General features: G+C 37.2%; 1 protein-coding gene across 1 annotated transcript in view; it reads left to right on the forward strand.

The window, feature by feature from the left end:
* Window positions 1–2,812: 2,812 nt before the first annotated feature.
* Window positions 2,813–13,073, forward strand: part of FER (fer (fps/fes related) tyrosine kinase) — an 82,141-nt gene continuing 71,880 nt past the window's right edge. Inside the window, exons 1-3 of the mRNA XM_010007215.1 lie at window positions 2,813–3,019; window positions 7,907–8,080; window positions 11,210–11,309. Of these exons, the coding sequence (XP_010005517.1) occupies window positions 2,813–3,019; window positions 7,907–8,080; window positions 11,210–11,309 (481 nt within the window). The remainder of the gene's footprint in view (window positions 3,020–7,906; window positions 8,081–11,209; window positions 11,310–13,073) is intronic.

The following is a 13,073-nucleotide window of genomic DNA, read 5'->3' on the forward strand; positions in this document are numbered from 1 at the left end:
CTGGCTTTTTGAAATGTGCTTGTACTTTTTAAGAGCATTTGAAATACAGATTACATAGAAGGTATCTATTAATGTGTTTAGTAATTCTTACAGTTTTGACTTCAAGTAAATGTTTGTGTGGTCTGTAGTGTTTTCAGTTGTTTAACAGTATTAATAAGTGCTAAAAAATTAAAAGCAGTTTTAATTAAATGTGTTGGGTTTTAGCTTATTGACAGTTAAGTCGCTTGTATATTTAGTACTTTTTCACCACTTCTTTGCCTCCACAATATTGGAGCATTTTGGTTTTGCTGTATATCTTGATTGAACATTTTCATAATTTACAAGGAAGGCATAGAGAGGCTGTCTTACCTGGTTGACAGTCATCAGCTTTGAGACTTTATGCTTGCTAGTCTTACCAACTCACAATGTTATCACTTTTGCAAAACGGATTTTAAACTATACCTTGAATGGTATAGTTTAAAACAAAGCTAAGAGTCCAGCATGTGTACAATTTTTGTCTATATACTCAGGCATTGATTAGTGTATTTGGGAGGTGTATCAGGCTGAATGAGATGTTGTTGTATCTTCTATTGATTTTTATGATGTTATGACTCCACAGTGAGTCAGTAGAAGCAGGCTGAAATATATTATGCTGAGAATATTTTCTCCCACCCTTGCCGTCCTGCCTCTGTAAAAGACAGGTTAGAGTAGAAGCAGACAAGCCAGCGTTTTACTTAAGGAGGCCAGACTTCATCCTGAGATTCAGTTCCCATCTCTTCTTAATTTGGAGTGTAAGAAAAGAAAGATCCTAGCTTTTCTTGTAGCTAGTGTGCTAGGATATTTAAGTAATGTTCTAAAATGTGCTAGGAGAGAAATGAGCTTTGTCACAGGAGTGGATATATGTCTCTGGATATATGGATGTATATAAAGGGTGTTGAAAAATCACAAGTGCAGCTCCACTGATGTTAATAAAATAAGTAGGTGCTTTAAGATTTTTTCTTTCAACTGTGTTACTAAAATATTAGTAATTTTGCAAGTGGTTTTTAAGGTTTAACTCTGAAAATAATATCATAAGTACAACTAGTAACATCATAGTCCATCCTATGGAGTCACACAGCCACTGTGAGTTATTTATTGTTGGTCTTCTTCTAACCATCTGCAAGAATTCTTACTGAAATACACATCTTCAAATTAAAGAGCATAATTGAGTCTCTATTGTGCAGATGCATAGTAACATAGCAGTCTTCTTACTTTCTTTATAGGATCTTTGTTTCTTTAATTATGTAGTGGGTTTTGTGTTCTGAGAATAAACAGGTAGTGGATAAGGCTTATTTCTGTAACTTAGTGTAAGAACTTAGGGATGCAGAACTGCAGGAAGATGTGAATGGTTTTGGGTGTCAGGCCACCCTGAACATTGCTCTAGGTTCTGATTTTCAAAATCTTCTGAAATTTTGTGTTGCAACCAAAGTCGAGACCTTTTTTTTTTTTTTTTTTTTTTTTTTCTGGATACTTAATATTCTAAAAATGCTAGGCACTCTGAAAAGTCTGTCTGTAAGCTTTGTAAATACTAGTATTAGGTGATACATTGTTGACATTAGTTTTTGTGTCCCAGTTCTTGGTTTAAAATAAGATTATTAATCTTAGTTCATCCCATGGGCTGTCAGGAAGATATAAATCTGCTAGTGTTTCTAAAACACTCTTTTTATTTGTGGCAATATAAAGCCTGTGAAGGAATTGATACTTCTGTGTTCCAAAGAGATACAACTTGGCTGGACTGGAGGAATTAGTGAATAAGCAGTACACAGGCTGTGCCACTGCAGTCCAGAGCTGTAATTAAAGTTTATATAAGTTTGTTTTGTTATAAGTTTGAAGCTGGATTGGTGCAGCAACAGGTTTTTGGTGTATATGCAGGAAAGAGGGTTCAACCCACATTACAAAATCTGAGCAAGTCTGTGGAAATTACTCATATGTATGGGTTCAGGTCTTTCATGATGTGGCTGAATTTTTATCAGAATCAGGCAGGTGTTTTAGAGCTAGCTCAAACATGTGTCTTTGACCTGCAGTTGTGTTACAGGATTTCATAAGGTGACATTTCTTATGTGTTCCTCAAATTAGGTCAGTTTGGTGCAGTAAGACTGGAATGCCTTAGGGGAAAATCGTCTGAACTTAAGGACTCTGCCCTATTTTGTATCTCAAGGAAATATTGGATGACTGCATGTAGAACCTGTTCTGATATGTTTCCTGATTTTTAAGAGGTTGAATCTGCAAGTTTAACAGCCTGCTAATGTAGTGTTAAGGAGCAAACTAGCTTCTGAATAGTTATATATTTCTCACAGATGCAGTGCCTAATACCTGATGTTTTATTTGGGTTTTTCTGTGGTCTTAGGACAGTAAACACCAGAAAAACTGTTCTGAGTCACCAGGCATGACATTTCTTGTGTGGAGATACTGTTGGCTATATTTATTTGTTTAAAGATATAGATTGGTCTTTAGTATCTGTCTTAGATGCTTTTATGCATTTCTTTGTAAGTCCACAGATTAGGGAGGTATGTTTTGCTGGTAGAAACTGGAGGGCAGTTATGGGACTGAGATCTCTTCCAGTCATAGATGACATTTGAAGCACTTCTCTGACCCTCGTTTCAGTTTATTTTAAGGGGGTATATGTATGTAGTTAGTCTTATGGTTAAGTTATTTCAGGGTTTAGACATTAATAGTTGCTTTTTGTCACACTGGAAGTTTTTCTTTTGTTATGTGTGTCATTAATCTCTTTTCTGCTTTCAGATGTGGTGAAGAGCCTGCATTTTCCCCTGAGCGGTATATAGTGCCTTAAAAGATGGGGTTTGGAGGTGACCTGAAGTATTCTCATGATGCTTTATTAAAACTACAAGACTGGGAACTACGACTGCTGGAAACAGTGAAGAAATTTATGGTCATGCGAGTAAAAAGTGATAAAGAGTATGCCTCTACTTTACAGAATCTTTGTAGTCAGGTAGATAAAGAGAGCACTTGCCAAGTGGATTATATCAGCAATGTGTCCAAGGTAAGAAGACTGAAGTATTTTGAAACTGAAACGTCCTTGGAAATAACAGTGCTGGATTTATATTTGTTTGTTTTAGTTTGAGTTGTATCCCTATTTGTTCAGGGTCTTGAGAGTTAATGTTGCCAAAATCTTTTAGCTCCTCAGTGTGCTATGCCTGGGTTGAGCTCTAGTCTTGCTTTGGAAATAATAACTGAGCTAGAATCAATCCTGAACTCTGAAATTCAATATTTTAGGTTTCTGGTTTGAGCCTGCTACTTTATTTAGTGTTGAAAGTATAGTATGCTATAGTAAGCTTTTCTTTCAAGGCAGTTTAATAGGAACTATTGTTTATGTTATACAGAATTTATGACAAAAATAGAAAAATTCCAGGAAATGGCATGCATGAATACTAGCTGTGGCATAGCACTAGGAATGTAACTGCTCCTTGTGCAGTTTCTATACTAGTTTTTATGTCTAGTTTTTTACTAGATTAAAATGGTGGTGTGTGTGACTTGAAAGCTGCACTGTTATAGCTATCCTGCTTCAGCAGCCCCAAGAGTAGCACTGCACAGTATTTATCTGTAACAAATTCTGTTGTTTCTTCCCTCCCCTGCAGTAATTTACTTGTAAATTGGCATAATGCTTTTTTGTTTATTCTATGTGTTTTGGTGGTGTGTTTTAAATGCTTTTCACTCTGTTTTTTTATACACAGTTTGTTACAGATTTTTCTATTCAACTTGTGAAGATTTTGGTAAATACTAAAGCATTGTCACTAGCCTAAGTCTGGCAGAAATCAGATATTTTCTTCAAGCTTGCTACTGCTGGATCCTAAAGTTTTGTGTGGAATTATTGGTGATAAGACTCATAAGTCTTGCTATTGCTGCCCCATTAGAACTACTCTTATAAACTAGCAAAACTGCCTTGCAGTTCTTTCAGGCTATGAACAGATCAGATTAGGGCTAGAAAAGTAAAGGAGCATTGGCATCAGAATATTTAGCATTATAAGGTGTAAGCAACCCTTAACGTTAATGTAGCAAACTCAGTTCAGGCTGGTTCATGTCAATCATGTGGGTACTGCCTGTGAGCAAATAAATTTCAAAAAGCTGAAGATCTGACTTAAGCCATGCTAGTTTTGGGTTGCAGAGTGGCAACTGTCACATTTAAAATCTTGTTTTGGACTTCAGTTGTTCCTTCAGGATTATTTTTGTTCCTTCTATTTTTTTCTTCCTAAGGACTTTCCATTTTCCTTCCAAGTCCCATCCCTGATCTCTACATCTTTATATAAAGCAAAAAGACTCTATTGACAGATCTTTGGTATAGGCTTGCCTTGAAATTTCACTGTCACTGTGGATTTTAAAGTTGTGTGGTGACACATTTTCTTCTTGGTTTTGGCAGGTAAAATGTCTGCATTATTGTTTGATTACTATGCTCACATAATTCTAATTTACTTCACAATTTCAGGATACTTTTTCTCTCTTCCTGCTATTTTACAGAATCAAAGTACAAAATCAAGGTATGACCAAAATATTATGAGGAACAAATCTAGTATCATCCATCTCTTCAGATTTAAAATACCTGCATATTAGATTTTTCATATCATGTGGTGTCAAAACCAAATACCAGGCTGTCTGATCTTTTATGGCTTTTTGTTTTGTTTTGTTAAGTGTGCAGCAAGAGTGAGCATTTCAAGAGAAATTGTGTTTGGGAAAATCTGTCCTATGCTTTTTTCATGTGGAGGCAGCAAATTTACTGAAAGGCATAGTGGTAGCAGCTGCTAATGCTAGGAAAGCAGTACTTTAAGTACTTCCCAACAGCTCTTTTGTGTGCTAATATGCCTAAAAAATATTGTTAAACCAAACAATATTACATTTTATTGCTTTTGAGAGATTGTGGTTATTTTCAGTGAAAGGAAATGCTTTGCCTCTTCTGCTGTCCCCACACAGCTGCTTTTCTATCCCATATAAATCTCAATATTTGAAGCCTTTCCTCAAGCATACTTTTTCACTTTAGCTTCTCCTACTTTACAATAGTAAAATATAATAATACAATACACAGAAATCTTCTTTGGAAGCCTATGGTTTCTCAGAAGGGCAAGAGGGATGTAAAGAGCAGGAAAATGTGCAGATTATTTTTTTAAGTGGAAAGGGAAGCTTTTGCTATGTTTTTAGCTTATTTAGGTTAATTTGGTGAATTCTAAGCCAAGTATTCTTTGGAGTACTTGTTCTGTTGAAAAATGTTTTTGGTGTGATTGTCAGGGTTGATTGAAACAGTACTTGTCTCATCAGTAGTAAATTAATCTTAAAGAAAATGGAGAACTTTGGCATCATTTTCACCTTACAAACTATTGTATAACCGCAAAATCCACTCCTTTCAGACAGAAGTTTAGTGATGCTTTTATGCTGTGCAGCTTTCCAGAATGGCTTTGGATGTCACTTGGAAAGTGTCTATAATGGAGAGGTCAAACAGTTCTCAGCCATAGTAAGGAAGCTTGGACTGTGACCTCATGTGTGTCATGACCTGGGTAGGGCAACCCAGGGAGATTCAGATTGGACTCCCTTGCTTTCTAAACTCCATCTCAGAGAGGAGCCTTGGTGCACCTGGATCCAACCTTTGTCTCACACCTGGCCCTTCCAGGGAGAGTGATTCAAATGTCATGGTCTGAGGAAATGTTCGACTGTTGGATACCCCTTAATTAGGTAAAGGTGAAACAACACTCAAGGTCTGTATTGTGTTACTAGTTTTAATTAAATCTATAGAAGGAATACCATTTCTTCAATTATTATCCAGGCTACACAATCATAAAGGCATCTGATTGTTTAGATCACAGAATTCACAATACATGTATGTTAAAGCTTGAACAACCTGAGAAAAATTTGTGGTTAGGCCTTGCATTACTTAATGATTTTAGGAAGGGAAAGTAGAGAGAAAACAGGAGAAGAAAAGTTAAGAGAGATAGATAATAGAAAATCACCAGTCCTGGATCCAGCACTGGGCCAGCCAACCAGGGAGAGCTGGTTTCAGTAAGGCTCTTTTAGAGTACCTTATTTCACAAGGATGAGTAAGAATGATTGAGTCATAAGACTGAGCAGCTGGAGTGGACCTCACCCCCTCTGCCCTGGTTGCTGTGGTCATCTCAGTAGTTGTACATGCAAGCCTTAGGCCGTATGCAGACCATGACTGTGGTCTCCATCCTCTCAGGAAGGCTTTTTGAGATGCAAACAAGACTTTGTTTGAGGGGTTACAATGAGGTTTTGACACCATTTCCCGCAAGTGCAGATGCTGGTGAATGGTCCCTCACAGTGTGTCCAAAGAAGGGCAACAAAGCTGGTGAAGGGTCTGGAGAACAAGTCTTCAGACTTGGAGGACTGGCTGAGGGAACTGGGGTGGTTTAGTCTGGAGAAAAGGAGGTTAAGAGGAGAACTCAAAAGACCTGAAAGGTGATTGTAATGAGGTGGGTGTCAATCTCCCAAATAAAAAAGAGGAGAGGAAATTGGCCTCAAGTTCCACCAGGGAGGTGTTGATTAGGTACTAGGAAAATTGTTTTCACTGAAAGAGTTGTCAGGCACTGGAACAGGCTGCCTGGGATGATGGTTGAGTCATCCTCCCTGGAGGCATTTAGGAGACATGGTGCTTAGGAACATGGTTAATTAATGGTGGACTTGGCAGTGCTAGTTGGACTTGATTGTCTTGAAAGTCATTTCCACCCAAAACAATTCCATGGTTCTTCTTTAACACCACACTTTAAGCAGTCTGAGATAGCTTTGTGCCTATCTGTGGGATGTTGACAAGCTAAAGGAAATGCTAATGGTGGATTAATATATATAGGACATGCCTGTCTTTTGTTTCTTTTTCTAGAATACTTTTTGTGTTGCAGCATTGTCATGTAGAGACGGAAATACTATCTATTTATGTTTATATATGATATGTAAGGAAGCCCCAAAGCCACCAAGCAAATTTATATTCTAAGTTTTGACGATCTAAGGTGGATTTCTGTATTTAGTAGGAATAAGATAAATGCTAGTAAAACTAGCAGCTTGCCTTCAAAACTTGATCATTGTATGACATGTAGCCATTCTGAAATTTTAAGTATAGCATAGTGTTCAGTATCAGGGAGTTATCTCTAAGGAATCTGATACTATTCCCATTGACAAAGTGTGTCAAGGATCTTTCAGATAACAGATGCTTTTATTTAAACTGAACTTTAATTTCATATTTGTATCTGTGGTGCCTTGGAAGTCTCTCTGTTTACTTTACAGTTCTTAATCAAAATTCAAAGCCCCAGCACATTTAAGCTGTCCTGAAACCTGAATGATAGAATGGCCAAGGACATTACTAAAGTAAGGATAAAGAAGATGTTGCGTTGTTGTGACAGACAAGTGACTGTTTGTGTCTCTTCACCTGTTAGCATGTTGTGCTTTGTGACCTGACTCTCATGCTGTCAGTTATATGAAGCAGCTGACAAATTATATCCTCTTAAACAGTAACCATTCAAGCACATGCTGCTGTGAGATATTTGGGCAAGGGCAGAGCAGTCAGCTTGAAGAATAACTGACTGGGAAACAAGGACAAAGAACACAGGAGCATGACTGTCAGCCATATATTCCAAAAAACCTGCAAAGCTGTCATTGGTCTTCAGAAGTACTAGGGCAGTGCTGAAGTGTGACCATACAATATTGTATATTCATCTCTGGTGCTTTTTTATTATTTTATGAGTAAGTTTGAGGCATCACTTTGCTGCAGCAGGAAGAATGTAGTTTTAGAAGATTTTCAGTGGATTTGGTAAGTTTTAAATTATTTTTTTACTGAATTTTATTAAACAATGATGCATTGTTTCCCACAGTTCATAATTTGGTTATTTGTAAGCTAGACTAAGTAAGTGCTTTTCTGTTCTGACTTTTATTTTAATAGTCTTGGTTGCTTGTGGTACAACAAACAGAACAGCTGAGCAAAATAATGAAGACACATGCAGAGGATCTGAATTCTGGGCCGTTACATAGGCTTACAATGATGATCAAAGATAAGCAGCAAGTTAAGAAGAGTTACATAGGTGTTCATCAACAAATTGAAGCAGAAATGTACAAGGTATTTTATTAATTTATATAATTTCATATATAAAAAAAAAATATTAAAGTTGTATATGTTTAAAAAGTAGTGTGTTGAGAGTGACTTTTTTGGTTCCTTTGTTTTTGTTTGTGCTATGGTTAAAGTCATGATTCGTGATATGTAGAATGCATAGTTTAAATTCTAGTAATTTCTTCCACGTTTTTTCTCCCCTGCTAGCTGCCCAGGCAGAGATGGCAAACTTGCTTCTGAATGAATTTATTTAGACAGATAGCACTGGAAATGCTCTTGTTCCAGTGGAAGATAAATTTGTGTGAAGCTTGTCCATTCCATCTAGTTTCCTGTTCCCATTTCACTATAGACATCCCTGTGACCAGGGCAACTGAAAACTTTTGTTAATGAATGCTCTTGACAGTCCAGACTGTTCCGAGTGGGGACAGGATTCTAGTCCCTATTCTAAAATATAAACCTAGTGTAAACCAAATGTTGAGGCTGTAGGTAGAGCTCCTTAGGGCTTCTTCTATTACATGTCAGTTGTTCTGCTTATGTTGAAGAGCACTGTATCTAGTCATTAAAGCTGACATAAATCAGAATTTCATTCAGATCCTCTGGGGGAAATTTAGCTGCAAATATCAAAACTCAGATTGATTGTCTGAAAGGTCTAATGTGAGAAGGAACAGCACTGTTTCTTCTCTCATCCAGCAGAGAATTAAAGATTTGAAGTAGTGGAATTAAAATGTAACATCTGAGTAGTACAGTAAAAATATCCTGGGTTGATGAGTAAAAGTCCTTGGGCCAGTCATAAGAACTTTAAACTAGTACTAAACATATATTATGTTAACTTAATAGGACTACTTCCATAGTATGCTGGGATCTTGACATCTTTCCCAGGTGTTGACTATGGAGAGTAATTTCCTTTTGATGTATGGTCAGTAGGCTGCCTTACCTTATGAAACCTGTAAGCCACATAATTGCTTACAGCTGCTTACCGATTGTTGCATCTGAAAATAGTGAGGATTGAAGAAGAGGAAAAAAATGGTAGCATACTTTAGAAAGAACAGATGTTGGATAGAGAACTGGAGAAATGGAAAAAGAAAGAAAGAAACGCAAGAAAGAAAGAGGCTAGATGAATCAACTGCTAGAAGTTCAGGCTTACTATAAAAAATGACAGAGCAAAATGTATTTTTTCTGTTAGTAAGTTGAGTATTTATCAAATCTCTAAAAAAACGTTTTAAAATAAGGCTTTTTCAAAAGAATATAGTGTACATTTATATAGTGCACACTCCCCAGATGATTGATTACAAACCATATTGATTTTATTTAATTCTGGGCTGCATGACCATGCAAATATTTTGCATACTGAGGAATACTCTTATGTTGTTGTTGTGTGTTTTTGTGGTTTTGGTTTGTGGGGTTTTTTTTGTGGTCTTCCCCTCCCCCCACCCCTTCGATTTTCATAAGAAGCATTTGTATAGCATTCTGATTAGATATGATATGTGCTTTCATTGTTAACTGATGTTGTGTGTTCAAGGTTTGTGTCACTGGGTCACTTACGGATTGGTTCCAAGAAATTTGAAATACCTCTCATGATTTCTGGTATTATTTCTGCTTTTGTTACACACAGAAACAAAATACTTACAAAATATTATTTTCCTCTAGTCATTAAGGTGGAATGATGTTTATGATAAGGTGGACTTCCTAACCTTCTTTTTCATTATGCTGATGTGGATGCAGGTCTCTGTTTCAGGCCTTTTATTTTGTTCCATGCATTACAGAATCACAGAAAGTTAGGGGTTGGAAGGGACATCCAAAGATCGAGTCCAACCCCCCCTGCCACAGCGGGACCAAACTAGGGCAGGTCACTCAGAAAGGCATCCAGGCAGGTCTTGAAAGTCTCCAGAGAAGGAGACTCCACAACCTCTGGAGAGCCTGTTCCAGTGCTCTGTAACCGTCACAGTAAAGAAGTTCTTCCTCATGTTGAGGTGGAACTTCCCATGCTTGAGTTTGAGTTCATTGCCCCTCATCCTATCACAGGGCACAAGTGAAAAGAGCTTGTCCCTGCCTTCTTGATGCCCAGTCCTTATGTATTGATTAATTAGATTCCTCCCTCAGCCTTCTCCTCTCTAGACTGAAAAGCCCCAGGTCTCTCAGCCCTTCCTTTTAAGGCAGGTGCTCCAGTGCCTTAACCATCCTCATAGCCCTCTGTTGGACTCTCTCAAGTAGATCCCTGTCCCTCTTGAGCTGGGGAGCCCAGAACCTGACACAATACTCCAAGTGAGGTCTCACCAGGGTCGAGTAGATGGGGAGGAGAACCTCCCTCGACTTGCTGGAGACACTCCTCTTAACGCACCCCAAGATACCATTGGCCTTCTTGGCCACAAGGCCACCACATTGTTGTCCCATAGATAACTCGTTGTGTATTAGGACTCCAAGGTCCTTCTCCAGGGAGCTGCTCCCTAGCAGATCACCTCCTAGCCTGTACTGGTGCATTTTGATGTTCCTTCCCAAGCGCAGGACTCTGCATTTGCTCTTGTTGAACCTCATGTTCCTCTTTGCCCAGCTCTCCAGCCTGTCCAGATCTCAATGACTGGCTGCACAGCCTTCAGGTGAATCAGCCAATCCTCCCAGCTTCACGTCATCAGCAAACTTGCTGAGAAGACACTCTGTCCTGTCATCAAGGTCACTGATAAAGGTGTTGAACAGGACTGGACCCAGCACTGATCCCTGGGGGACTCCACTAGTTACAGGTCTCCAGCTGGACTCTGCACCATTGATCACCACTCTTTAGGCTCTATTATGTAGCCAGTTCTTAAGCCATCTCACTATGCATTCTTTTATCCTACGTATTCTGAGCTCACAAGGGTGTTATGGCAGATTGTGTCAAAAACGATGCTAAGGTCAACATCCACTGCTCCCCCTGCATCTATGCATTCAGTCACAACATCATTGATTTGTTTATTTATTTATTTATTTTCATTTTGTTACACTTTGCAATACCCTTGTAAGATTATCTCAAGCCAATGGAAGGTGGGTAATATTATTTTGGAAACGAAATCCTGTTCATTCTCTGTCACTCATAGTATGAGGTGTTTTTTTTACACGTTGAGAAGAAGTATTTTTAATGCTTTTTGTATTTCTGTTTTCTTAAAGGTCACAAAGACAGAACTAGAGAAACTAAAATGTACCTATAGACAACTAATAAAAGAAGTAAATTCTGCCAAAGAAAAGTATAAAGAAGCTGTAGCTAAAGGTATGACTGACTTCTGTCAATTTCATCTATTTATTCAAATGTGCTAAAACTCTTACAGTGAAACAGGGTAAAATGTTTTTATTTTTAGCAATGTGATTGCAATCTAAAAGCTCATTTAGTATCTTAAATAAGACAGGACAGCTGTCATCATGGGTATTTGCTGCTAGCCTTCTTAAAAATCATAAAATCAAGGATAGCACTTAGTTTGATGTCAATGGTAAATGTTTTTAGTTATTCTTTTATTCCTTCAGGCAATGTATGTGGAATGTAACATTGTTCAAATGAACTGTGAATTCTCTCAAGTAGTTTGCAGTTTCTTCTCATCTCCTTTGTAGCAGCAGCCTGCTTGCATCCAATGATCTGTTATGGTAGTGGCAGTGGAATCAACATCAGTTCTTGTCAGTTAGTATAACTGAAGAAAAAAAGGAAAATAATTCATTTGCACAGTGAGATCTATAAAGATTTTTTTTTGAATGATCTATCCAAACTGCGTGGATTTTGATTCCTGTTGAATTTTGCTGAATAAGAGCCTTTGTTCTATGATGTATTGAAATATCTTGTTAATAATTGTTCTTATGTGCCTTTCTAAATTTCTTTTCTTTCTTTAGAGAAAATTAATCAGGTGGCAGTATATAATTCCAAGATCTGTTTTTAAGATTTTGTATGGCTGCCTAAAATTACACTCATTGTCCTTGGTTCTGTGGTACTGTAGTTCACAGTGCAATACAGTAGCTATCAGTGCTGCAAGAAAGATTGTGTCTTTCCAAATTTCTGAAAATTTTAGTGGTGGCCAATATGTGAATATAATGACAAAATAGCATGGGATAAGATAAGTTATATTTAGCACTGTTTAGCCCCAAGTTTGTGGTTTTTTTTTTCTTTTACTGTTGCTTTTTATTTTAGAAATAGAAATACTTGCTCAGTTCTTCATTTTGTCTTAATTCCTGTCTGTTTTCTACGTATAAATTTAATTCGGTTATTTGTTTATTCCCATGTAACTACTTAACATGGGAATATAAACAGTATGCAACATGGAAAATATAATAGATTGCCGTGGCTGTAGTGTGTTATTTTACCTTATCTTCCTGTTAGAGCTCTCATCACTCTCCATTCCTGAAAAAACAAACTTTTCTGCTGAAATCGAAGAGTGTTTTGGCTGTCAACAGCTGTGATGTTTTGATGTGGTTCTGATTAAATGAATTGATGTTTCTTTAGATAGATAGAAATAAAAGCTGTTTTTAAGACAATTCTCCTGTCATTTTCCTTGACCTCTTTCAGGTTTCCATTTAAGATTTTCTTATGCCAATTCATACTTAATTTGCTGTAATATTATTTTCTAGGCACAATGAAATAATCTGTAAAAATGTGTCTCCAGAGTTGAAATAAATAAGGCAGTGACTATATGGGTGGTTTATTAATGCTAAAAAATGTGGAGACAGCAAAATATTAAGAAATTTCCTTTGTTATTGAAGATGCTGAAAAATATGTAGATAAAAAGAAATGCAGTTCTGGGAAATTATTTTAAAATGTGCTATTGTAAACATTGGGAAATGCTTAACAGATCACTGTATGCATTGACAGCTTTATACTTCAGTGCTGATATTTACAAAAATGAAAGATTCTAAAGCAAACCAAGAGGTGTTTCATCTGTCTGAAATATTACTGTACATGGGAGACTGGCATATTTTCTCAAAGGCAGATTGTTGCTTTGTTGAAAAAAACACTGCTAAGTGCTTGTCATCAGGGCTGCTCTCAATCCATTCT

Source organism: Chaetura pelagica, unplaced genomic scaffold (genome assembly GCF_000747805.2).
Source record: "Chaetura pelagica isolate M959 unplaced genomic scaffold, ChaPel_1.0 scaffold40, whole genome shotgun sequence".
NCBI classification, from domain to species: Eukaryota; Metazoa; Chordata; class Aves; order Apodiformes; family Apodidae; genus Chaetura; species Chaetura pelagica.